Source organism: Diplotaxodon limnothrissa, linkage group LG19 (genome assembly GCF_057381915.1).
Source record: "Diplotaxodon limnothrissa isolate DT_005_m linkage group LG19, D_limnothrissa_male_GT1.1, whole genome shotgun sequence".
Taxonomy (NCBI): Eukaryota; Metazoa; Chordata; class Actinopteri; order Cichliformes; family Cichlidae; genus Diplotaxodon; species Diplotaxodon limnothrissa.
Genome location: NC_140614.1, coordinates 20,353,321 through 20,380,587, shown reverse-complemented (window position 1 = coordinate 20,380,587; position 27,267 = coordinate 20,353,321). Strand labels below are relative to the sequence as shown.

At 39.4% G+C, this 27,267-nt stretch overlaps 2 protein-coding genes across 4 annotated transcripts; both read right to left on the bottom strand.

Moving 5' to 3' along the window:
* Positions 1-388: 388 nt before the first annotated feature.
* On the bottom strand, positions 389-13,016 carry capn3a (calpain 3a, (p94)). 3 transcript variants are annotated; one of them, XM_085342600.1, is made up of 21 exons: positions 12,765-13,016; positions 12,106-12,175; positions 11,287-11,405; positions 8,600-8,733; positions 8,070-8,238; positions 7,684-7,767; positions 7,412-7,506; positions 7,220-7,297; positions 6,976-7,136; positions 6,414-6,583; positions 6,234-6,245; positions 5,850-6,058; positions 4,203-4,239; positions 3,854-3,937; positions 3,637-3,694; positions 3,201-3,274; positions 2,825-2,893; positions 2,637-2,712; positions 1,984-2,100; positions 521-579; positions 389-415 (listed from the first exon to the last, which is right to left on the bottom strand). In XM_085342600.1, exons 1-21 carry the CDS (start codon positions 13,014-13,016, stop codon positions 389-391), a joined length of 2,154 nt encoding a protein of 717 aa, XP_085198726.1. The 3 variants fall into 3 exon arrangements, with proteins under 3 accessions (XP_085198726.1, XP_085198727.1, XP_085198725.1); XM_085342601.1 differs by having other exon boundaries at positions 3,860-3,937; XM_085342599.1 differs by having other exon boundaries at positions 3,210-3,274; positions 3,860-3,937.
* Positions 13,017-14,571: 1,555 nt separating this feature from the next.
* ganc (glucosidase, alpha; neutral C) lies at positions 14,572-26,218 on the bottom strand. The gene is made up of 25 exons (XM_085343370.1): positions 26,086-26,218; positions 25,660-25,722; positions 25,261-25,363; positions 24,985-25,112; positions 24,590-24,766; positions 24,480-24,483; positions 24,317-24,386; positions 24,049-24,145; positions 23,761-23,938; positions 23,524-23,668; positions 23,191-23,426; positions 22,978-23,104; positions 22,637-22,716; positions 22,208-22,351; positions 21,878-21,974; positions 21,669-21,770; positions 21,226-21,400; positions 19,914-19,982; positions 19,659-19,723; positions 19,484-19,560; positions 19,332-19,406; positions 19,126-19,239; positions 17,584-17,696; positions 17,328-17,431; positions 14,572-14,831 (listed from the first exon to the last, which is right to left on the bottom strand). Exons 1-25 carry the CDS (start codon positions 26,112-26,114, stop codon positions 14,725-14,727), a joined length of 2,679 nt encoding a protein of 892 aa, XP_085199496.1. The 5' UTR covers positions 26,115-26,218; the 3' UTR covers positions 14,572-14,724.
* Between the last annotated feature and the right edge of the window lie 1,049 nt (positions 26,219-27,267).

The following is a 27,267-nucleotide window of genomic DNA, read 5'->3' as shown; positions in this document are numbered from 1 at the left end:
AGAGGTGGGTTTGCTGGGTGAGGCTCTGTGAGGTATTATGACAGAATAAAAGAGGTCGTATGTGTTTGCTGCCTGAGATGGTACAAATGTTAATGGTAAGTATGTATTTAAAAAAAAAAAAATCAGAACAGAGCTCATGACTGAGACTGATATTTTGATGAGAGAAAGAGGTGGGAGGACAAAGGCAGAGAAGGAAATGCAAAAGGCCTGAGACCTGCTGAGAAAAATGGAAAGATCAAATGAAAGGACATTTTGGAGTAGAAGGAGCAGAGCTGGAGGTGAGGTGCATGAAGGCTAACGGTAGTCAGGCACACTGAGTTTTGAGGTAAAGGCTGGCAGGTCTGGTCCTCGCATGGAGTGGAGCTCACCTGGGAGATGGTTGGGCTTTCTAGGCGTACATGGTCAGCTGGAGCCACTAAAGATGGACACAAGGAAGAGGTTCATTGGATTACAGAGCTACCAGTGCTGACCTTTTAAATAAATATATCTACATCTGTGTTTTATAATCAAAGATTCGTACCTCCAGGACACTGAGTCTGATGGTACCATCTCCATCCTTATCAAAGGCCTGGAACGCCCCTGAGAAGAGAAACATCACAATGCAGCTGCAGTTCAACACGAGTGTGGTTCATCTCATATAAGGGCCAAAAGAAATGAAACTACACTTGGTTTTAAACACAAAGAAATGACAAAAACAATGTTTGGAGGAACAAATGCCATTTTTACTAATCCAGTGGGCCTGTCAGTCATGTCAGAAGAAAAGTTTGGATACAAATGATAAAGTACATAGAAACACCAAAGTCTAATCTGATTAAACTGACTATACTGCAGGGACTCTTCCTATAGCCTCCTATGCATTCTAGAGAGCATAGAGTACACTCATGTCAGTACCTCGCTTCAGTTTTTAGATGATTTTTTTTACATTCTTACGTATTTAGTAAGAGTTTTAATGGCAAATGAAGCAAATTTATGCAAAAAGCTTTTATTTAGGGCAAAAAGGTTCTGGTTTCAAATCCAGTCTGAGGCCTTTCTGTGTGGAGCTTCCTCCTACAGCCCCAGAACATGCATGGAGTTGGGTTAAATGGTGATTCTAAATTGCTCGTAGGTGTGAATGTGAGCATGAATGGCTGTCTGTCTCTATGTGTATTACCCTGCAACAGACTGGCAACCTATTCAGTTTACTCCACCACTTGCCCGATGACAGCTAGGATAGCCTCCAGCCCCAAACCCTGATTTGAGTAAGTGGAAGAAAATGGATGGATGGAGTCAGTATTTACAGTGTTGAGGTACTTCTTCATTACTTCTGCAGTTTTCTGTGGGTTACTGGATATCATCTTCTGGGACATAATGATTGATGGTGATCCATTCCTGCCTTTCTGCACTCCAACGTGATCACAATTTGTGGGCTTTTTAAGAACTATCCCAAAAAAGCCCTAAAAATCCACCCTTAAAAAGCAGGTTAAAGACCACAGTCCCACTAGTTGTGATCAGCTTGGGAGCACCAATAAAGCAGGAATGGATCGCCATCAATGAGGTTTTGGTCCATAAGCTGATATCCAGAGAACTGCAGATGTAAAGAGGAACTCTTTGCATAAATTTGATTTATTTGCCATTATAAAATGCTTATGATTGTTCTTCACTCTAACTTAGAAACATGTAAAAAAACAATAGTTTGAATAAAAACTGAAGTAGCAAACTTTTGGCCATGACTGTTAACTTTCCTTTAAGGTGAGGTACCGTAAGCAGACCCACTATCTTTCAATTACATCTCATTATTTAACTTTTAAGTTTTTGTATGGTTCAGCCTATGAATCAACATTTTCCCAAAATTCAACCTGAATTATTTGGCATCCTTGGAAACTTTCAAATGCATACACTTAGGCACAAGAAGGGAAATGTGCTTTTTTTGTTGTTGTTTGGTGTAGAGGTTGTTCAGCCTCTCAAATGTCAGAAAAAAATATGAACTCCATCTCACTGACTTACTGAACATGGCTTCGAGCCGGACCAGACAGCTGATGAAGCTGTCGAAGTCGATGTTCATGCTCTCGTTTGCGTAGCGCATGGTGATGATGTCGTAGAGCTGGTTGTTGAGACGGAAGCCTGAGCGGGACATGAGACACATGACTGTACAGCGACAACAACATTTAGAGGATGAGTTGAAGCTGTAATTTCACATATGTCATATAATATACCTCATTTCTTTATATTTGGAGTGGAAAATGGGAAATAGGTGCAGCTACACAGAAATAGATGATATAAGGAAAAAGCCGTTTGTACAATTCTAAGGAGCTTGAAAGTCAGTATCTGGTATGACTTTTTCTCCCTGTGTCCTTTCCTTAAAATAGCTTCTTGACAGCTCCCCTTCTACTGAGATCATCCCTTGACTTGGGTGCATTTTTATGCTTGAATGATTCATAGGTCAATGTTAAGTGGCTAAACAAACAAATCATTTCTCTGAAAATGGTACGGTATAAGGACTGGACTAAAAATAAATAAAAAAGCTGCAGATGTCCAAAGAAAATCTCAGAAAGTCGGAAGAACTATTTTGCTCAAGACCGCTTTAAAAATTACAAGTCAGAAACGAGATGTGGTTCAAGACTTTTGCACAGTACTGTATTTGTGTTTTATGCTATTACCTGCATCATTGACAGCATTCCTCATCTCGTAACTGTTGATACCGGACTGGTCGGTGTTATAGTGTTTAAAAATTCCCTGAAAGAAATCGGGTATGATCGGTATGTATGACAATAAGCTGAGCAGAAGCTTAATGCAGAACGATTCTAGAATTTCTGATATAATAATAAACTGAAAACTCTTTTCTCACCTGCCACTGTTTGATCTTATTCCACAGGTGTCTGAACTCCTGAAGGTTGAGTCTACCGGTCCCATCCATCTGAGGAGACATAGTTAAGACTAAAATGGTGTACCGTGTCAGTCGTGTTGTCGCATTTGAGTGGTGCAACAAGGTTTTTCTCAGTTAGGTAAATTGAGCCAAATGAAATGGGGAAAAAATCATAAACTTGCCAAAGTAAACACACAGACTGCTTAAAACCACACAAAGTTAGAGGTTAAAAGCAACTGTCACTGTTTTGTGACTGAAATGAGGCCTAAGCCCCATGAGCATCCATCACAGACCCTGCCTGGGTCTCGGCAGGTTGTGCCTCCTACAGACAACACAGCCAGCCCGATGCACTCGATACAAAGGATACGTCCATCAGAGCAATCATGCTCCTGCAGCTCTCCAGGCTGAAACCCTCCGTCTTCAGGTCCTTGTCTGGGAACGTAAAGAGTGAAAACACTTAGAGGACGACAGTTAAAGACAGCATGCTGCTATTGGCCTTTCCTGAAGTTTTTGCTGAAGTTTCCCAGCAATAAAGCTGCAGCTTTCAGTTAAATTCCTGTGTGTGAGTCCTGCATTTGGGTCCTACATCCTGCCTGCCACACAGCAAACCATGACAGCTGTGTTCAATTCCCTTAGTTACCTGCATGTGTATAAACAGCCCTGAATTAGATAAAAGGTTGAGAAAATTGGTGGCTGATGGATCAAGCAGGGAATTGCCTGCTGTGGACTGATGTGTGCATGTGTCCTGTAAGTTTTATAATGATGGAAAGTTCAGCCTATCAGACTGGACTTACGCTTGGTGATCACTCTGTTGAGAACGTTTCTCAGTTCGTTGGCTGTTATTTCCATATCCTGTGAAAACAAGAAGAGCAGAGGGGGACACCAATAAAGAAGAGACAGGAGATTAATTTCCAAAGTACAGCAATCGCCTAATGTTTTCTGCTAATGAAAAACACAAAATGTTCTGTTTTGGGGTTTTTAAATTTAAAGCCATTCTCCTCGTCTTTCTGCACTGACCTCGCCGCCTATCTCCTGAAAAATAGTCCGGAACTGCTGGTCCTCCTCGCTCTCTTCCCCCGCTGAAGCTGGTGCTGGCTGAGGCGTCATTGAGCCACAAAGCATAAGAATGAAAAACTCTGAAGATGATCCTTTCCAAGTTATTTGTTCTTTACATTACAAACTGGTTATATCCACAATTGCAGAACAAAATAAGATAAACTAAAGCAGCTGAAGCTTTTTGCTGCTTATTTCTGTAACTTGCCAAAGTAACCAGACACTTAGATATACTTGGAAGAAATATTGAGGCAATCCCTGTGCTGCAGTAGCTCTACACACTCTGGAAAACTAAGAGGACACTTACCACTGGATGGTCAGCCTCGATCCTGTTCTCTATCTCCCTGAGTGAAGACGAATAAACAGCAGTCACCACGGTGACACCATCATCTCATCTGGACTATAAGCCTCTGCTTTTTTTTTCCTTTTCTTACTGCATTCATCAAATTTATTCTCATCAAATTTTGCATGAATTATGTTGATGTGCTGAATCTGTAAGTCATCTGACAGATTTATTATAAAGGAGTTTATAGGCTTATAGTCCCCAAAGTCACATTGCACTAAAATATGAAAATGATTGCATAAAACGCTTAATGGAGCAAATGGAGCTGTTAGTTTTGTATCACCTGCTGCTTCCTCCAGTCAAGTTTTGTTCTTCCCGATTGTTCTTATTTTGGGCAAACTTGATTGTCACCAGAGCTTTCCATTTTTAATTAGTTTAGGTAATTTGTGACATGCATAGTTAATGGTGTCATAGTATACTGTGATCTAAAGCCATGTTAGGTAATTCAAAGCCCATCCGTCGCACACCCTGAGTCACACCCAAGTCCGGGTCCATCAGAGTTCAGGCCGGCTCTGCGTGCTGTCTGGTCCTCTGGGCAGCAGTGGGATGGTTGGGAGGTGCAGATGTTTGTTGAGGCTTGAGTATGCAGTACTAAATATTTAGAAAGTTTACCAGATCATCCCCAAATCTGAAGATGCTTGTCCTAAAAAAGATTCCATAACAGCTTCGAACTCGGGCCGATTTCTTCTGATTCTACAAATTAAATCGCCGTTAAAATAGTTTGTTCTTGGTGGTTTGTGTCCCACCCACCAAGCAGAAAATCCCACCCTCATTAACAGACACAGAGACCCGCACACACAGGGTAGAGAAATCCCTCATAAACTCCAAGTCTAATTAAACTGCACATACAGTTGGGCTGGGTATTGTTGTCATTTTATCTATTAGTTTGTTTTAGGGTTTGTAAGACTTTGCAAATGTGTAAATGTCAAACGATTGCAGGAAAATGTAATGACTGCTGGGCTCGGTGGAAGGAAGATTTGACACTATATATAAAACTGAACTGAGACTATCTTTATAGTACAGGACTCAGAACTAAAATGCATTGATCTAAATACAGGCACTGCAATATAATATATTTAATAATTTCTGTATACCTCTTTGTTTACCCTAACCTTTATTATATAACAGATTCTAATCTTAGAATCTGAATTACTGCTGTTCTGTCAGACACAAGGTGTTTTTGGCATTATTTAACGCAGAATGATAAACGTCCTCCTTTTTTTTTCACATTTACTCGCAGGTTAGATTTAGGTACTGAAAACATTTGGATATTTTGAGGAAAAGATACGTCTGGAAAAAAATATACCTCATTACGTTAACCATGCAAAATGAAAACTGAAGCTTTTCATTTTGCCATGAAGATCAAACCCTACCCTCATTATTTAAGAGTGCTTTGACTTTATCTTTAACACCGGTAATAGGAATAAGTTGATAAATAACTATCTTAGCAAACAGCCAATGCGCTGTATTCCAATACCCAGCCCTACTAAGAAATATAAGATCAGAACATATCCAACTACAATTCTGCACCATACTAGAAGGAAAACTACTTATATAACCATTCCCACCTCATGGCATCCTAGGCCACCCTGATCACCCTCTCCCACTCACTCTGAGGTGTTCTTCTTTTCAGAGAAGACTCGCAGGATGAACTCTCCCTCCTGATGTGGCTCATATGTGGAGGGTACTATGACGTACTCGCCAGGGCTCAGGCGGAAACGTTGGGTCACCTCACGCAAGTTGATGTAGGATTTACAGCGCGCCTTGGAGGAGTTGAATAGGAAAAAATCCTTCTGCATGTGCTGCTTGTTTCCATGCATCTGGTTTGGGGTAGTCACAATGTAAAGAGCAGAAAATGCAAAATAGTACTGAAGAATTTCCTCAGAGTTAAAGTTGGTGATGAAAAAAGAAACTGGAAGAATGGCTATGAAAATATAAAGCGTGGGGTGGAATTAACTCGCAAACTGCTGAGAATCCCTTTCACGCCTTCCTTACCTCCTTTGGCACCTGTCGAGAGAAAATAGCAACATCAGTAACAACATTAATTTTAACTGCGGCAGAATCAAATCGACGTATTTTTGTCTGTAAAAAAAGGACAGCTGTGAAAGTAAATTAGCAACAGAGGCTGGAAAATGGAAAAGTCTTGGGACAATGATTAAAAACTGAAGTGGACACCTCGTAAATGGCGAATCCAATGGTGAAGAGGTTGGCTCCCATCTTGCGCTCTTTCCGTCTGTTCTTCTGCATCAGCGCCACCACAAAGGTGCAGGCCACCTCGTTGTCCTCAGGGTCATCATCCTCCTCCAGCAGGCGAAGGCGGTACTGAGGATTGGTCCAGAAAGTGTCTGCAAGAGAGTTGGTTACTGTTCTCTTACTCTCCTATCTATCATATCATATTCACCATTTAAAAAGAGGACAGTCAGGTTCTTTATGCATTATATTTTTGGAATGAAAAATGCCTAAACTGGAAATTGCAGATCCAAATTATGCACTGGGGAAGCCCCAGGATTCCCTTGAGAGATTATATGTCTCGGGAATGATCTGGGAATGATGGGTGGGTGATGAATTCTGGGGTTCTCTGCTTAGACTGCTGATAAGTAGTAGAAAATTAATGGGTGGAAGGTGCATTATTCTTCAGCCAATGTAAAGCTTTTTCACATGTTTGGTGTATGAGTGAAAGACCACTCTGTTCTTCTCTGGTGAGAAAGGATTAATAAACATCTCTACAGTAGATTACCAGGATAGTTCCTGCATCCTCCAGCGGAGCAGCCTCTCACCCAACGCCCCTCATTCACAGAAACCGTCCACTTGTGGATCTTATCATCCTCCAACGCATCAGGGGTGAGATTACAGATCTCAATCTTGGTGTAGTTCTTCTTAAAGTCCTCAAATGACATCCTGTACAGGAATTCAAGAGACCAGGAAAGATTATGGATTCAGACAAATGTAGCAAAATAGTAAAAACTGTAGATCTCACTTACCAGAATTCTCCATCTTCTGCACTTTGATGTTGAAGCTTCTCCTTTTCAGCCTTAGAAAGTGTGGCCCACTCCTTGGAGCTGTTGAGGAAATATATTAGATATAGTGAAACAGTCTAAAGAGGGATTTAACTAAAATACTGAGTTTTTTTGCTAAAGTAGGGTTAAAAATTGTAAAAGTTAAAAATTCCTTACTTGTCACTCCAGGGACCATTCCATTCAACCTGACCCCACGGGTTCCTGAGACGCACCAGACGAACTTTAGACTCCTTGTGCTGAGACGGTCGGCACTGTGGTATTTCAGAGAGACTCTCGGGTTTAATATGAACTCACATTAATCCATCACCTTCCTGTTCTGTTCGTATTAATGCAGCATTCAAGGCTTCAAAGTGTACAGCCGTACACTCCATTTCAATTTTTTGCTGAGCGGCTGGTGTAATCTCACTGGACAAAACACACTACTTTACCTCTTCCACTGCTGTCACAGAGTAGGCATGTCCCTTCACAAGTCCCGTCACCGTACGTGTCTCAAAGCGGGCAGGAACCAGGGACTGCAGATTAAAAAACAGGTAATGGAAGTTTGATGGGGATAAAATGAAATAAATATGCAAACACCAGCACGACTGTGCATAATGACAATTCTGAATGAGGAGCCTAATAGCAGCTGAAAAGCTTGCTTTGATTTTCAAGACACCTGGTGGCTGAAGTTAACATACTGTAGGCTTTAATCAACTTCATCTTCATCAAATCTGAGCACAGCGAGGTGGTTCGACTGCTTTAGTGTAAATTTATCAAGAATAAAACATCAACACTAATACTAGAGAAGAGGTGTGGAGAGACAACAGTGTCTCACATCGATGGAGCAGCCCATGAGCGACCCTCTCTCCAGAGCTTTCTTCATGATCTTGTAGAGTTCTTTGGGAGCCTCCTTCATCTCGTAGAACTCAGTGACTCCACCAGTGAAGTCCTCCATGGCCTCGGTGGTGTTTCCACCCTTCAGAGCCTCATAAGAACCATGAAGCCTGGATCATAGAGAGAGTTTTTGTCCATTTAGGCATTAACTTATCAGCGCAACAATAAAGCCTTTAAATTGACTTTAGGAAGTTAATTTTGTATAAGGATGTCTAATAACGTGAGCAATTCCCACAACCATGCATGAATCATAATGTTTAGAGCTATTTGTTATATTTTGTAACTTTGTAATACTTAATATTAGTAAAAATTCAATTTAGTTCAGTTAGTTACTGTTCTTACGGTCTTGGAGCAACTGTGACCATTTAATTTTCTCTGGGATTGTGATAATTCTGATTAAACAGTTGAATAAAACTACCAAAATGCACCATTTTGCTCTGCTTTCCCCCACTCGAGCATAAAGACACTCACTTGGCATAAGCCTTCTCCAGCAGGGCGCTCCAGAACTCATTCCTCTCAGCGGACTTAGTGAAGACCAGCTGGTTGTTGAAAGTTGGGATGCGGTCATCGATGATGACATCCACCCAGTCACCATAACGCCAGAACTGATGAGCAGAAGGACATGACGAAGGAGAAACAATCCACAGAATCACGTGTTAAAATAAACGGCAGGACAATGATATATTTAAAGTGTTGCCAGGAACTTTTTAAGTTGTGTGATTATTTTCTTTTTTAATCAACTCATCTTTAAATCTAAAATATGTCACAAATTAATGGAAAACATGTAACATTGTATAACATTGATAACATCGTATAGTCAGCAGCAGTGAAGTCTTAAAATTTCAAAATCTCCAATCATGTATGACTAAGATCAAACTCTCATACAGTGGCTTGCAAAAGTATTCAGCCCACTTGAACTTTCCCACATTTTGTCACATTACAGCCACAAACATGAATCAATCACGTGAAAGACCAACACAAAGTGGTGCACACGTGAGAAGTGGAACGAAAATCATACATGATTCCAAACATTTTTTACAAATAAATAACTGCAAAGTGGGGTGTGCGTAATTATTCAGCCCCCTTTGGGCTGAGTGCAGTCAGTTGCCCATAGACATTGCCTGATGAGTGCTAATGACTAAACAGAGTGCACCTGTGTGTATTCTAATGTCAGTACAAATACAGCTGCTCTGTGACGGCCTCAGAGGTTGTCTAAGAGAATATTGAGAGCAACAACACCATGAAGTCCAAAGAACACAGCAGACAGGTCAGGGATAAAGTTATTGAGACATTTAAAACAGGCTTTGGCTACAAAAAGATTTCCCAAGCCTTGAACATCCCACGGAGCACTGTTCAAGCGATCATTCAGAAATGGAAGGAGTACGGCACAACTGTAAACCTACCAAGACAAGGCCGTCCACCTAAACTCACAGGCCGAACAAGGAGAGCGCTGATCAGAAATGCAGCCAAGAGGCCCATGGTGACTCTGGATGAGCTGCAGAGATCTACAGCTCAGGTGGGGGAATCTGTCCATAGGACAACTATTAGTTGTGCACTGCACAAAGTTGGCCTTTATGGAAGAGTGGCAAGAAGAAAGCCATTGTTAGCAGAAAACCATAAGAAGTCCCGTTTGCAGTTTGCCACAAGCCATGTGGGGGACACAGCAAACATGTGGAAGAAGGTGTTCTGGTCAGATGAGACCAAAATGGAACTTTTAGGCCAAAATGCAAAACGCTATGTGTGGCAGAAAACTAACACTGCACATCACTCTGAACACACCATCCCCACTGTCAAATATGGTGGTGGCAGCATCATGCTCTGGGGTGCTTCTCTTCAGCAGGGACAGGGAAGCTGGTCAGAGTTGATGGGAAGATGGATGGAGCCAAATACAGGACAATCTTGGAAGAAAACCTCTTGGAGTCTGCAAAAGACTTGAGACTGGGGCGGAGGTTCACCTTCCAGCAGGACAACGACCCCAAACATAAAGCCAGGGCAACAATGGACTGGTTTAAAACAAACACATCCATGTGTTAGAATGGCCCAGTCAAAGTCCAGATCTAAATCCAATCGAGAATCTGTGGCAAGATCTGAAAACTGCTGTTCACAAACGCTGTCCATCTAATCTGACCGAGCTGGAGCTGCTTTGCAAAGAAGAATGGGCAAAGAGTTCAGTCTGTAGATGTGCAAAGCTGGTAGAGACAGACCCTAAAAGACTGGCAGCTGGAATTGCAGCAAAAAGTGGTTCTACAAAGTATTGACTCAGGGGACTGAATAATTACGCACACCCCACTTTGCAGTTATTTATTTGTAAAAAATGTTTGGAATCATGTATGACTTTCGTTCCACTTCTCACGTGTACACCACTTTGTGTTGGTCTTTCATGTGGAATTCCAATAAAATTGATTCACGTTTGTGGCTGTAATGTGACAAAACGTTGGAAGGTTCAAGGGGGCCGAATACTTTTGCAAGCCACTGTATGTGAGACACTAGAATGAAAGCTTGAAAATGCCTAAACGAATAACAATGCCTCATTATTTGCTTCATTAATCTTGATTTTACAAAGATGTATTGACAAAAGCCAAAATAAACTGGGGCACTGTGGAGAACATGAATAAAAAAGAATGGGAAATCTGAAGTTTTTAAAAATATATGCAAATTTTTTTTAAGTTGATGTCAACACATTAGAGTCTTGCATCACCTTGGTGGACTTTGTTTGACTTCATAACTGCATCCACAGAAGATAAACTGTGATCACTGGTGCTGATTTTGCAGTGATTTTCACGTGGATGCAAGGATTTCTCTTAATAACATTATGTACTGTAGAGAATAGAATCAAGTATTTCAGTTTAGTTTGGATAAATATTGTTCTTAATTAATATATTATTAATTCTCTTGATCGGCTCTCAGATATTTTGCTCATTATTTTTGGCTGTGGTTCACATCTAATGCATGAATGGATGCAGGAATGAATGAATGTTGTGCATCAGTCATGCTAGGGCCTGCACACTTTTCATTAATGTGAGGTTTTATACAAACTGTAAAGCACTTTGGGTGTTTTAAAAAGAGCTACACAAATATAGTTATTGTTATTATTAATAAAAATTTCAACCAAGTATATTGTGTGAATAATTTCAGGGTTGCAGGCGGGTGGCTCTGACCTGGAAGTGGAAGATTCCACCATAACCTTCTGAAAAGCTTTGGTCCGGGGGCACCACACGGTACAGAAGCTTCTCATTCAGGGTGAGACAAGCAATAGCAGCCAGCAACCAGCAGTCACCTGGACACAAAAAATTACTTGTAATTATGTCTTTGGAAGCAGTTATTCCACTCCTAAATTTGATTTTAAAATCTTCTCCAGTGCAGTGAAAATTGTGAGAAAAAAACCCTCAGCCTACATAAAGAATATGAAGTGAAATTTTGGAAATCAGATGAAACACAGACAGGAAATTCTCTCCTGAACATTTCTTGTATTCCAGGAGTGAAAGTGTTTTTTTTTTTTTTTTTTACCAGGTGTGTAGCAGGGTGTTAGCTGCAAAGGGCTGTGAACAATGTAAGTTTTTCAATGGTTAACAGTGTCTACCAGGACTTTTGTCCCATTTGGACCCCTTTATTTGCTGTCTGAACAAAACAACAATGAGAAATGCTGCTTCCTGGATTCCCTTCCAAAAGCGTAAGCACAATATGGGGAGGCCACTGCAGGCTGACAGGCTGTGCTGAGGGGATCGCTGGGATATTTTGCCACCCTGTTAATAAAGACTGTCACTGCAGACTGTGTTGGATCTGCTCTTGCCCCAATCCTGTCAAAAGTCAGACGCTGTCGAGTGAAGTTTGCTAAAAAGAAATTGAAATCAAGTCCCTCCCCTTTTCCCCTTTTGAATGTTATTAAAATGCTATTTTCACATAATAGAAATCACCTGGTATTGCCTGATGTTGTGATCTAATTGTGGGCCTAAAATTCCAGAGGAAGCATAATTTACCTAGATCTCCCTGGCAGATATCTGTCCTACTGGCTCCTCCAACGATGAACTGAGGATTTTCACAGATTTCCTGCAGAAAATAAACACAAATAATTTACTTCAGTTAAACATGGAACAAGAACTAGCCTTATAGCAGTTATGTATGTCTCTGAGTCATAAGGGTGTAGTATTCTTCACATGTACCAATCTTATTAGAGAAATTAGAGTAAAAAACATGAAACAGACTTAATCCCTCCTAGTTTGTTTGGGAATGCAGTCAATTCATTCTATTTTTCCTGCAAAAAGGGAGTTTTTCCTTCCCACTGTCGCCAAGTGCTTGTGATTGTTGGGGTCTCTCTATTATTGTTGAGTCTTTAACTTACATTATAAAGAGCCTTGAGGCGACTGTTGTTGTGATTTGATGCTATATCAAGAAAACTGAGCTCAGCTTTGAAGAAACTGAACTGGTGTGGAGTATTTCATCCCATCTGCATCTCTAGGTAAATTTCCACAGCAGCAAACACTTCTCACCATAAAATAATTCCTTTTTCAGGCCGGAAAAATACAGTTTCTCTTTGATGCTTTCATTTGCTGTGTACCAAAAATAACATCCCACCTCCCATGTGTCCATCCCCAATTCAAAGTGCCTCTCCATGTGCCAACAGAGTCCCCCCTCCTACCTTGGGTCTCTTCCAGACGATGTTCTTGACCTTGTTGGACTTGTGTCCAAGCTCCTTGAAGCCCAAAGACTCCACAGTGGCCGGAAAAGTCTCATCCTCAAACAGGGTCTTCCTCTGAAGGAACTCCTGTCTGAGGGTGTTATAGTCCTGGCCGTTGAAGCGCAAGGGCTTGTTCAGAGATCCTTCCCCGTCTCTCCTCTCTCGTTCCCGGATCAACCGGTCGCAAAAAAAGCCAGATGGCGTATAAGGCATCTTGTCTCAGGCGTTTTTTTGGAAAAAAAAAAACTGGCTTTTGCCACTTGTACTAAAGTCTTACAAGCCAAAAGGCCTGGCATAAATCCAAACAGCTAATATGTGATTGGCTCTCTCTTGGTGTGACGTCCCCCCCTTTCTTCGTCACAGAGTAGATGCAAACGCTTGGTGTGAAAGAGATGTTCACTTCACATGCATTCACCTTTGCATTACCATTCACACACACACATATGCACAGAAACTCGCATATCACGTAAACGTCCATTTGATGCGTCCCCATTGGCCAAAGTGAACAATGATTTTTCCCCAGCAGCGGCGCTCCGATGCCATCATTGTTGGGTGACACAAAGGCCAGCGGGCCGCGACAGAGGGCATGTAAAGAGTGGTCCGTAGATGCCCTGCCTCAGCAGAAGGCATTCAATCCATTTAAACCTATTCTCAATGGAGATCAGCATTGAGCAGTCTCAGCATAACTGGAGCAGGCTAACGCTATGGACAGCCATCCGTTTCGTTAAACAGAATAAATAATAAACAGAGCACCACATGCAACAAATTATCATAGTAATTTGGTGGAGATCCAGCAACAATAAAAGAGTTAGAAACATCAACATCCGAAGCTGCACATCACTATTTATTCAGTCAAGCTTTAGAATTAAAAATAACTTGTAATTCATAATTGTTTAAAAACATTCAATAAGAATAAAAGATTGCATTTTTTTTTAAATATTTGTCCTCTCAGACCAGGATTCAGTCAGCAAAGCTACAGGGACAAGGCAGTGTCAAGATAAAGTACAGTACTCAAAGAAAACCATGTGCCAACATGTAATCATAGGACAGTAGCATGAATGAAATGAATGAAATATTTTTAGATAGTCACCTAACGTCAGGGTTCTTCTGACATCCTGACTGTTCGGGAAATGTTTTTCCCCGTTACTTTTATGTTGCTGGCAAATCTTTTGGATTTGGGGGCTAAGAGGATTCGGGACTAAACACTGATGTTTATATATATCCATGATCGCCACTGATTCTTCTATTGTGGTTCAGCTAAATTAAGGAGATAAGGCACTTAGGCTGTAGTTGATAAGATTTAACCTCTAAAGAAATGGTGTATAAACTACACATTGTAACAAGAATTTAAAAATGTACATACGATGATTAAAAAAATAACTATATTCTTCTTCTTAGAAAAGCATCTATTCAGTGGATATCTCCAATATTTCCAAGTATTTAATTTTTTAATTTATAATTATTTTTATTTCTAATTGCATTTGAACCACCGAAAACAGGAGATTGTTTATACAAATGGCTGTGATTCTTTAGTAGTTAATGCAATCTATGTAAATGACTGCACAAATTTCAGTAGAGCATACACTTTGAGTCCATATTTATCACATGACCACAATTTCAATAGGTTATGGTACACAGAAAAAAACTGGATTTATCTCAGTGTCCAAAGATTTATGGATATTATTTTATAAAGTGATTAAAATTTTGTGAAGATTTTGTTTAGAGCACAGAAATGAGCATAAGATCTGAATGCCATCAGTGTCCACACCATCAAACAATTATCAATTTATTTTTCAATCAAATGTATTCAGATAAGTTCTGTAGTTGACCGTTATTGAAGTGGGTAATTTAACTGGATCTTTTCTTGATAGGATGAAGAAATCCAGATGAAGAAACTCAATCACTGACATGTCCACAATCATCATATCTGTATTTCCCAATCCATCGCCACTCTGAGGTTTACACTGTTCACAGTCAGCTTGCAGCAGGTTTCCATGTACTGAAATGCAGCTGAAATGTCCTTAGCACCTGGTGATAAAAGGAAAACGGTGATGCTTTACCTTTTTAGAGTTTTTTTTAAATCGATACACAGATTAGGGAACAAATTCCTCAGATTCCAAATGTTTCTATTACAGCTTTCTTTTCTCCTTTGGAGTAATTAAAGCATACACTCAAACCATCTTTATGGCATGGATTCAACAAGGTTCCTGTGCAATCTGTTACCTATGTAAACTCATTTATATTCCCCGTGTGCTGCCCGGGTTTGTTTTTACTTTTTGGTGAAGTCTGATCAGCTTTAAAGTTTGCCTTTTGTTAAATTATTCAGTCAATGTTGTTCCTCTAACCCTTATACCCCTGTAACCATCACAGATGCTGTCGTCTGAAATGTGCATTTGATAACACAACACATCAATCAATCAATCAATCACTCTTTATTTATAAAGCACTTTTCATACAAAAAATGTAGCACAAAGTGCTTTACATAGTTAAAAGCAGCCCACCCCACCCTCCAACTCACTCCCCACACTCTCATTAACATAAATGATTACACACATATCCCCCCCCCCCACTCACACACACACGCGCACACTTAAAGAGTAAAAATTGGGCTGGGTTCGCATGAGCCAAGTGAGGAAACACTATAACAGGGAGCCGTCTGCACCGGGAGCCGGTCACAGACCACAGCCTCCAGGCTGGGCACACAGCAGGAGGGAGGCAAAGGAGCCCCCCAGCCAGGCTGAGAGGGTATACTCCTCTGTCATGCCGAGGATACAACTCATTAGACAGGACAGTTTTCCCATTTGCCACAATCCAATTTAAATGAGCTTGGAGACAGAAATTGAAGCAACATTACTAAATATTTAATGTCTTTTTTTCTTTACATGGAAGAAATGTAGCTACTATTTCTGGATGTAGTGAAAGAAAATTGGTGAAACCACTAGCAATAGCAATAGCAACTGGGTTATTTGTCTTTGGACTTGACCAATAGATTATCTGAGTATTTTATTGCTATTATTGATTTCACCCTTTCTCACCTATTTGCAATTTTACCTTTAAAAACATACGATTTCTAAGTGTTTGTGCAATCTGGTACCTTTTTATGTACTGTTTTTACCCAATCACAGGATGAGATTTGTGGGGGGAAAACAGAAGACAAACGTAACATTACAACCAGTTTAACATGCCAAAATTAACTCCACTGTGCTATTTAACCTCCATGTTTAATATGAAATTATGTCAAAATGCAACAGCTCAAAATGCTGCTAGTTTTAAAAAATAGATACATATTTTGCTCCAGATTGTTAGATTCCTGTTATAGTTTGTTTTACTGACAGACAGCATCACCTCGCTCTCTTTTACGCACCTCTGCAAATCTCAGGGAAGGAAGTGACCCTGTCCCATAGATCTGATCCTGATATTAGCAGCAGATTTTTGGAGTTTAAAAGTTATTAATTTTGTGAAAATGACCCCCACTGTCACGTGTTTTACAGCATCATGGGCCGCAAGTTCTAACTTGTGAATTATTCAGTGAGTTACAGTCAGGTTATGACTGATGTTTTTCAACAATTGCACAATCAGCTCTAAAGCCAACAACCCGTCCACATAAGATTTATTTAGAGACAAATTTACAGGGAGGATATTAAACTACAGGATGTCACAGACATCAAAAAGTTGATATAAGAAGGTTTAAATCTCAATTCTGTTATTTATTATTTAATTGTTTTCATAAGGAAACGCTGGTGCATGTTGACTTGTCTATGTCACATTTGCTGTTGTGGAACCAGGATTGCTGAAAGTGAATTTCCAATTTTATTGTTTGTGACTGATTTCAAGATGCAGGGGGGATACTTTTTTCTTCCCACCAGGGAGAGGGAGAGACATGTAGAGTATATTGCTGACCTTTCATCAGTTAATCTAATTAGTTAATGAGTGTTTTTATACTTGCATGAAACAACGTTTTTGTCTTTTGTTGTCCTGCATCTCAACTTTTTGAAACATCAAATATAAAATGAGCAAATGTTGTTTTATCAACTAAAATACTTTAATAACTTAAAAGTGCATTTGCTTTGTTTTTGCTTCTTTGGTTGTTTTTCTAGAATAACCTGGTTTCATTTACTAAAATAATGTGTGTGTGTACCACAGGGAATAAACCTGCAGAACATACATGCAGAGGAATATACGAAACTAAACAGACAACAGGAAGGCAGTAGGAAAGGTCGGGTACTAAATATCATTTTACTGTTTACAGGCCACAACTTACTTCAGTGGCAATAAAATCCAATTGCATTCAAGGACAATAAAATGCATTCTTAAATTATTTACTGATGTTAAAAACACACATTCCTACACAGATATATCTCAAAAGCCAACCAGAATAACATGACACACAGTAACTGCATGTGTTATTTGACAGTGGTTGTTTAGGAGGCTTGTTCTCTGGAGTCATGCTGGTATAAGTGGGTGTTTCTTTTATTGTGAATGTCAGTTATCCATAAACCTTACATCAATGCCAGATCTCCTTACCTGATGCATGCACAATCACTGCGGACGGTTTGCTCTTGACCCCCAGGATGGTGACCGACTGTATGACTGTATTACAGTCAAACGTTCCTTCTTCACTGGCAGGACTGAGACAAGCAGCACCAAAAACAGTAAATCATATTGTCACGAGTTATTCTTCTTAAAAATATTTAATGTTATTTTAACATGACAAACAGTCTCTCTTTTTCACACGTGGCATAAAACTGGAGCCCATCTTGGAAGTGTGAATGTGACTCACCGGCAGAGCAGACGGCCTGACAGCATGCTGAACCTGCGCAGACAGAAGACCTTTCTGTCACGGTATCTGAACGAGTGGCCGTCATCCAGGTACAACTCACCATCAGCAGTGCCCTGCGGAGAGAGGAGATTGCAGTTAGGGCTTCACTAATTAAAAGATGCAAATGTCACAATTTGCATAAAAAGCTCCCAGTAGTTGTAGCTTAAAGATTTGGCATAATAAAAACTCAATTTTAATAAGTATTAGTTTACCTTCAAATCTTTGAGCAGGGACTGAAATAAACCTGTATACAGACAGCTTCTACCTTAATTAGCATTGTTGAATACAAAGAGTTTAGACATGTGCAATTTCTTTCCAAAAGGCTGAAATTATATCAGTGAAAAGAGCCAAAGGCAACAAGTTGATACATTACACACAGTCCTGTTCTGAATTTGGTTAATTACATAAAATAATGCATTTAAATAAATCCTTATTAGCCTGCATCTAATTAATTGACTGATATGCACCATGGCACAAGTCTCTGATGAAACACATTGCATAATATTATGAATATGACGTAAACACAGACAGTTTAGCAAACGTGTACATCAGTGAACTAAGAAAATCTTGATTTACATAGACAGTAATTATGAACAAATACATGATCATTATTGATGAAAATGAGTGAATTTGAATAATTGTTCTGTTATTAGTATAACTATGTGAGACTGTAAAATCATGTTTTTAAAATTAAGTTAAATATTAATAGATAACAATGACCAGGAGAACTGAATGAAATAAGTTTAAAAATATATATATTTACAATTTATAAAAATAAAAAAACATTTTAATAAGTAAGTATATTATTTTATTTCCATTCTCTTTTACTCAGGTAACTGTAACTGTAGGTTTTGAATCATGACTGAAAGATATTTATGAATTTCTTACTGAAATAAATAGAACACACTGATTATCTGTTTTTCTAGTAGTCATGATGTATAATCCATTGTAGGTTGTTATGGAAAATTTTGATCAACCACATGGTAAGTGGTATGACTTGTTTCTGCCAATGAAAAAAAACTTTTTTTTGCAAACCATAAGTCAAAATTTTTATTGTCTCACATTTTTGACTTGTTAACTTAACTGTATATTCCAAGTGGTTAAGTTGAAATTTTGAGACAATGACCCCAAATTTTGACTTACGTTTGGCAAAAATGTTTTTTTTTTTAACAGCAGAAACAAGCTTTTATAAAAATTTGGACAAGTACTTGTATAGAGCTTGTGGTCCACAAACGTTTGGCACCCTCTGGTGGAATTGTTTCTATACTAGCATCTGGACCCCAAAGTAAAACCTCAGGAAAAAAACTCAATACATCTGTAACCACTGCAACTGAAACATACTGGAATCAGTATTAGAAAAAAAGGGACAACAAAAAGGCCGTAGATTAAATCTTTGTGTGAAATTCAGAGAGCGAAATTCAGGCTCATGGAAAAAAAATTTGTTTTATCAGTATGGAAGTACGATCCCATCGGTGTAGGATTCCAGTATCCTGCACAAGTTACCTGAGAGTTTAAAGCCACAGTAACAGAGAGGGGGAGCTGCCGAAGCTCAGCAGTGCAGGAGCAACTTCCTACTGATCTGCAAACTACCGAGCCACCGCGCTGGAATACTGGAACCTGAGCAGAGGAAACATCAGAGTCAACTGACAGATAACAGATCATCTGACTTTAAAAAAAATAACACACGTAAAATTGTCGTCTAAACTTACCGTGTCCAGGGTGACAGGAAGACTTAGAGTCCTGCCTCCTTTGTATACCAGTGCAGAATGGATGTCATACCAAATCTAAAACAGACAAAAATGTGAATAACATCCACAATCAAGTGTAACATGACGATATTTAAATATATATAACACAGTACCTCGTCAGATCCAGGAAGTAAGACTTTGATTTCTTGGATGCCTGGTTCAGTTACAGGACAGGCCAGCAGTGCTCCTCCTACATAAAATGAAGGAAAGTTTAACTAAGAAAAAATGAAAGTGCAATAATTCCAGGGTACACAGAGAAATCATGTAAAGATGAAAAGTTTTTATCACCAAGCATGTAATGGCTGTCCACACTGAAGGTGCTCTCTTCTTCTGGGAACTCCACCCACAGAGGTCTGTATAGTTTTAAATTGAATTAGAGGCCACATCCAAGTTAAACTAGCTTTAAAATGAGAGCCTTCTAAAGTGAACATCAATAGCATGATGTTCCCCTGATCTCGTCTCCACAGATGTAATAATGACTTAAGTTAACAGAGCTGTAGTTGCAGCTGCTATATTTGAACAGTAGATAGCACCAGGACTAACCTGAGTGGAGGCAACGCAGACGTGTGAGCCTGGTGAAACAGTGTGTACCAATAGGGCAGCAGACTGTACCTGAGAACAGACAAAATGGACTCTGGATTATGAGATAGTCAGACAATAAGCGTTTCACCAAAAGCAGGAGAAACTAATGAAACATGTATATTTGTATCTTGTCCCTCATGTTGACATTTACTTTAAAGCTACGGTATATACACTATCACCACTAGAGGTCAGTAGGTTACAGACCGAAGTCAACTCTCAATTCAAATGCATACATTTCATTTGAATTGCATCCTAGCTACGGTGGCTGCTGTAGGACAAACATGTTTTAGTCAACCAAGAGACATCAAAAACATTCAATTTAGAGTGTACCCCATAATGGCTGTGGCCAGCTGGTATGTCTCTTGTATTCTTTGTATAAAAAACATTGTTGTACACACTATATTTCAATGTATTTGAATAATATCAACACTTGGCAATACATTAGAAAAGAAAAGAAATATGTGTCAGTAGTCAGGTTGTCAGTCCACTCTTTACCTCAGCTGTCAATGCCGGATGAGAAGCAACCATCTTTATTTACTCGGTAGGAGGCTGTAAAACTTTGTGAAACAGCTTCAATACGAGTTAACAAGTCAGAACATCTCACATCTGTCCGATAACAGCGATACTGAGGTGAGTTGTCGAGGATATCCTGAACTGTTAGCCACTGTTAGCTGCTGTTAGCTGGCATTAGTAAAACTGTCTTTGAACTGGATCTAACATTGTTTTCGATTCACCGAATGTCACATCCCAACAATGTTTTTCACAACCCTAAAGCAGTGGTCCCCAACCTTTTTCGCGCCATGGACTGGTTGAGTGTAAGACAATATTTTCACGGACCAGCCTTTAAGGTGTAGTGGATAAATACAACAAAATAAAATGATACGACCAAGACAAAAACTGTGGTATTTTGTAAATATAATAATAAACTCGAATTCACTGTGTAATTGTGTAACTTTATTAGCAGCGTCCTCCTGAAATGCACTGACAATATTGAGAGTAACATCCTTCTCTCTGCCCCTTAATGCTCTCTGGTCACTATGGTGACGAGTAAATAGTTCTTTCAAAATAAGACACAACTACAACATGGGAAAAGACACAGGGAAACCGAGTTAACGATAAAAACCCAGAGAATCACAAATTTCACACCCGAGCCTCAACTCTCACGGACCGGTACCAGTCCATGGGCCAGGGGTTGGGGACCGCTGCTCTAAAGGTTATGTTCAATCTATACATGGTGTTCAAGTAACCGACACTGACACCTCTCTAATAGTACCTTTGTTGGATTACAGTGCGGATTGCTGCAGTCACCTCGTCCCCAAAAAGCCAGGGTTCCCGACGGTTTGTCACATTTGCAGAGTGACCGCGGAAAAATGGCTGCAGGGCAGCCGCCTGGTACCAGCGCACCAGCAACTCTGGCTCTGGATCCTGGATGAACCCACCAACATCAGCTGAAACACCAAAAACAGAGACTAATGATAAAGAGCAGGACATGACAGTATGCAGTAATATATCCCATATTTACTGAATATATAAGCAACTACTCAACTAGATTTAAGTTAAAAGCTAGTAGAGTGTGTACTTCATTAATATCTCTGCACCTACAAAAGAAAATTACACGTTGGCTGAAAAAGAAGCATTAACGTCTCTGTCTGACTAGTCAATAATAATTCTGTTTAGTGTTTAAATAATTTAATCCATAAACAATAGTGTCCTCACCTCCACAAAACGCTATGCCTGCCAGACTCAGGGACAACACCATTGGAACTGAGATCTTCAGATACTCCCAGTTGGCAACATTATCACCAGTCCACACTGCTCCTGTATCCCAAACAAAGCCAATTACAACAAATGGCACAGTTAAGCATGGATATGCGGAAATATGGAGAGGATGGAAGCATTTTCATTTTCCCATTTAAATAGCTTACCAAGTCTCTGTGACCCTGCAAAGAAAGAGCGCGAGAGGACGAACGGTCTCTCTAAGCCACCCGAACGAGTGATTAGACCCTCCACTGTCGCCATGTGCTGTTAAATAAAAATATTTTTTAAATTATTTTGTTTTTATTATACAGAATGGGCCTGGAGGCTTTACTCTTTAAAAACTGTCTTCACAACTTAACTACTCTGGATGTTGATAGATACTTTTAGAGTTACTTGAAGGACAAAATAACATTTTTCCATCAAGAGAAGAAAAACAGATTTTTTTTGTGCTTAAAGTAACAAAACACATCAGGCCTTTCCTTTAAGAGATTGCTTACCTGGTAAAAACCATACAGGTTGTGTAAATCTCTGTGTTCCCAGTCCCCACAATGCACTGCATCCTTCGGCATCGTCAGCTCTGGGCCGCTGAACACAGATGGTTCATTCATATCGTTCCACACAAACAACGAAGGTGTCGATCCCTGTATCATAAATAAACACCATCACTACCGTGTCTTGAGCAGACAATCTCAGTATTAGGTGGATAAAAAACAAATAATATGAGATGAAATCTTTGTCAAGGACTAAAGCATTAAATTATTTAAGATGCTTTTAAAATGTTTCATTTTATTTCACGGGTACCACAACATAAGGAGAGAACACAGCTTAATTATTCTTCAGCCTTTTGCTGCTCTGCTCTGGTCCTGAGTAGCTTTGCATTATGCATCATTTCTGTTTAAACATGGCTGATCCCTTCTGAGCCTTACTTTGTATTTATCCAAGCCGAAGCATCTGGAGTACCATGCTCGAGTAGCTGAACTGCTGAAATCAAGGTAGGAGGATTCACCTGTAAGGGAAGTTAACATAACTCCATTTACAAAGAAGATGCATATAACAACATCACGCATACACATCAAGTACATACAGTGTCTATTAAAGTGGACCTTGATGCTCATTTATTTTTGGACAGTAGAGTATCTCTGCATGATCCACAGTATAGAAAAATCTTATTTATCCTATTCTGGACCTTGGTGCAGCTAACATGTTAACACAAGTCCAGCATATGTCACATTTGTTAGCATTAAACAGTAGATTTTTTTCCCATTACCTGGCCAGCATGAGCCCTTAAAGATCTGTCCCTCTCTGTCCTTGACAAAATGCCCTCTGTCTCTGGCCTCACAGTAGAGGGACCAAGAAGGATCAACCTTAATGTGTGGATCACTTATAATGACCAGCTGAAGAGATATAACAGTAAACATCTTAACGTATCAAAGTAAAACAATTTCTCTAGATGATGCATGTTTTGCACTGTAAAACTGACCTTCCTGTTTTTCTTCTCCAGGTGCTGCTGCAGCTTGGCTGGTTCAGGGAAATGAACAGGATCCCAGGTAAAGTACCGCTTCCCATCTGTGTGCTCAATGTCCAGCCAGATGACATCGTAAGGAATACTGTGGCGATCAAATCCAGCATCCACAGACTTCACGTCAGCTTCATCAATGTAGTTCCAGCGGCACTGGTGGTACCCGAGGGCAAACAGAGGGGGCAGGGCTTGATATCCTGACACAGGGAGGACAGACAAGTAAAGTTTGAGTCTTTGAGAGCTTAATTTTATTTTTTATTTTTGGGTACCATAATTTCAGAGCCACATTCTCACCTGTCAGCTGAGCATACTGGGCGAAAAGTTGCTGTGGACTGGGCCCAAGCAAAACCATGCAGTCAATCATACCACTTTCTGACAGCCAGTGGACATCAGTCTGAGGATCAGCCCGCCTCCGTTTAACTGGAGGGGTTTCATCCTCCTGTTTGAGACAGAAGGTTACTGAGCAGTAGAAAAGTGTCTTTTTGCTTCATGGTCACTGTAAAATACAGACAGCACAGAAACAAAGGTCACCTGATGGTCAGAGTACTGAATGTTTATAAAAGTCTCAGATGCATTCAGCCAAAATACACCCAGAGTCCTGTCTGGCTTGTGGGCCACCATCAATGGCACAGATCCATACAGTCCGAGACGACTGTACAGTGGATAGGCAAAAACATCCAAGTTGTACAGCCGGTAAGGCTCACCATCTCTGTGAAATGACACACATTTTTTAAAAATTGTCAACTCTCTCTCCTGCCTGCAGGATGCACAGATAAATTACACTCTTACAAATGAAGACACAAACACCATCGCGTGTACCTCGTGTCTCTGAGCTGCAAGTTGTCTGCGTGTTGGGGTAGACCATACACATGCCTGAACCCATGAAGACAGAGGTCTGCTCCAATGCTGCTGGGACCTGAAGGTGCACAACACGTGGCTCTCAGTATAAAGTTTAGAGTACACTCTGTTCCTTGATTATTAAGCTCCATAAATGTACACTTGCCTGTAATTTATGATCATAAAAATGTGAACACAGTACACCAAACTGAGATAGTTGCTGGTAAGATATTCAAGTAGAGGCACAAACCATTAGCCTTGATATCCACAAACTGCTTGAATGTCTCCTTCCATAATGAACTTTTCCGCTCGTCTTGAAGCTGAAATAAAAGCAACAAAGAACAATGGCATTCACAGACCTGATTAAGCTTCAAAATTAAGCTGCAGTTTCAGATGTGCTTCTATTTTCTTACCTCGCTACCGTGACATGTAGCCGCGCAGAAGAATACAAAAAGAAAAGAAATGCAGTCAGCTATATGATATAAACAAATTCTTCTGCACATCTATTTCTTGCAAATCTCACCTGGGTCGATGCTGCAGTCTCTCGAACCACAGTTTGTCCTTAGAGTTGAATGTGACCATCACTTCCTGCTCACACAGGATCTCCAGTCGGAAAGGAGAATGCCACACACGGAGCTGATAACGTCCGAAAGACCAAGAAAACGTGACTGAGTCCTTAGTCTGTTTCTCCACTCTTAATCTACCAAAGGATGAGGGGTAAAGGTCAACTAATTTCCAGTTGCAGCAATCCTACAAGTTAAACCTAGATCTATAAACTTGTCTTTTATTGATATGAACAATTAATAATTTCTGTCACAACCGCAGAAGTTCTTAGGCTGTCAGAAATACTAAAGGGGACTGGATTTTAAAGAAGTGCTGGTGTAAGATGACATAATATAAAAATGATACATCGCTTACTGTTCACATTGTGGTTCCCCAGATAACACATCTGGAACTCGATAGCGTGCCTTAATAGGCTGGAATTCATCTATTGTTATCCTTACAATGCCGGGTTTGGACGGGGACAAAGAAAGAAGCAGCCTGGTCTGTGAAAAGAGTAAGCTTATAAAAAAATCCCCTCCTCTTTAATTATCATTCACAATTTTGGGCATAATCAAAGGTCAAAACATTGATCTGTGCAGTCTAAATGATGTTTAAACTTGATTAAAGAAACTTTTTAAAAGTAACACTAACCTGCGAGTCTCCTTCCAGCAATTCAAAACATGCCCCCTTCTCTGTGAGCACCATAGTGTCCAAAAGAGCCCGATGCTGCATGTTTGCACCCTGGATCTGCCGCCTTAAAAGCAAGCGAAAATAAAAGTCAGTGGTGAGATTAAAATACTTTTCAATTTTAGAGAGGTTTTAGAGTTAGAACAGATTATTACGCTTACTTAGAAAATTCATCTCTTTGTATTTGAGCCACACTCCAAATTCATTCTAGTAAGCTACCTTTTAAAAACAGTTTAAACATTTCTGTTTATTCAATAAATTCAATTGTTTATATCAATTAAGTTATTATTAATCTCCAGCTCTCTTTCACAAGTCCAACAAAACACAATAAAATCACTTTAACTCTGAGGATGTCCAACACACCTATAAAAAGCAACATCACCGCTCTTCTTGAACTTGCCTTCCCCCTCAACATTAGGGATAACACTATAAGAGAAGCAAAAATAAAGTGAAATACACACACTTATACACGTAGACCAAGGTGTTCAAGACAATTGGGGCATGGAAAGCACCAAGTATCAAAAATGGTGGTTAAACTGTAACCTGACTGCACACATATATAAAAGTCAAAAACTTCCCATCATTCAAATATTGCCAAGCACCTTTCAGTGACCTAAACAACAGCTGCCATGTATTTGATAATAACTACACAGTAACTACATGATTGTCCTACTTTATGTTGCTTTCTTCATATAGGTTCATTGTGAAATGTCAAAGGTCAACATAAGAGGGTGGTCTTTGCAACAGAGCGGCTGGAAAGAGCATGTTTATATACCCATATGTCTGTACCTAGCAAGGGTTTGGCTCACTTCCGCCATTTAACGCAAAGATAAGACAAAACCTTCGGTCCTTCACAGTCGGGGTGGTCTCCGTGTTTGAGCACAGCTACATTTGTTTTCTGTTTAAACCAGGAAGAGCTTCCTGACAGTTTCAAATCGGGAAACAACACGTAGAGAAAAATCTGTCTCAAGATACCGCTACGTACGTCAACCTTCATTTCCGGTTTGGATTTCCAAAATAAACCCCCACTGAAGCGAACAGGCCTCTCTTCCTGGAGTTATTTACAATGTGGTTTATGTTATTTTTCACAGGTAAAAATAATAATAAATAATAACAATAATTGAAAAATACAATTATTTAAAGACAAAAAAGAAGGCAGAAATTTAATGTAATGTAATGTTTTTAAATCTTGTGCTTACAATGTTAATTTTATTGATTAAAGATTGATTATTAAAGTATTTATAATTGTTATTTTACAAGTCGAGATGGACGTCTTCCAAATATACCCGCCAAGTTATCCCAAGGTTGTGGTGCATGTTAGAATAAAGCTTATTTATCCAGCTCTGTTGGTAGGAGAATACTAAATAATGCATATGAATAAGAAATTCATTATTATCCAACAATTTCTGTGGTATCATAGTTACATTTTTTTTATATATATATAATTGAATTAGTTTTGGGAGTTTCATTCATTTGTGTTTTTAAATGAGAAGACTGTAATCACATTTTAATAGTATGCTGAATGGTAACTGTAAAATACCATATCACCTAAATTTGGCTTTTCATCTACATTTACAACTTAAATCAAAATTATTATAAAAATTATTTCTTTTTAAGTAAGGGAAAAAGTTAATTAAAGGTAAACAAGATCTGTAGTCATTTTAACTAATTATAATTGTATAATTATTCATACTTTTCGACATATTTTTAATTTCTGTAGCTTTCTTACACTATATTTTTCTATTATGTGTATGTAATGTGTAAATTGCAAATATTGTTTGTGCATTGTGGATGTGAAAGGCCAGTGAGGAACAAGAAATTAATGGAAATTAACTTTAACTCTATGTGCACATGAGTGTCATGCTCTGCATTGGAACGTTGCATTGTCCTGTCAAAATAATCAAATTGAAATTCCATATTTTTACAAAACCTTTTGTTAGCGTTGTAGATAGTTTATAATGATCGGTAGTT

Bases quoted from the DNA above. Each gene is read 5' to 3' on its own strand.
- capn3a (XM_085342600.1), bottom strand. From the start codon at position 13,016: ATGCCTTATACGCCATCTGGCTTTTTTTGCGACCGGTTGATCCGGGAA. The intron at 11,406-12,105 runs GTAAATTATGCT...TTTTGTGTCCAG, and splicing joins TATCTGCCAGGGAGATCTAG to GTGACTGCTGGTTGCTGGCT. The intron at 3,938-4,202 runs GTAAGTGTCCTC...ATGACGCCTCAG, and splicing joins TCGAGGCTGACCATCCAGTG to CCAGCACCAGCTTCAGCGGG.
- ganc (XM_085343370.1), bottom strand. From the start codon at position 26,114: ATGGCGGAAGTGAGCCAAACCCTTGCTAG. The intron at 25,113-25,260 runs GTTAGTGTTACT...CTCTTTTCACAG, and splicing joins TGCTGGAAGGAGACTCGCAG to ACCAGGCTGCTTCTTTCTTT. The intron at 19,983-21,225 runs GTACTATTAGAG...GTCTGTTCTCAG, and splicing joins CGCACTGTAATCCAACAAAG to GTACAGTCTGCTGCCCTATT.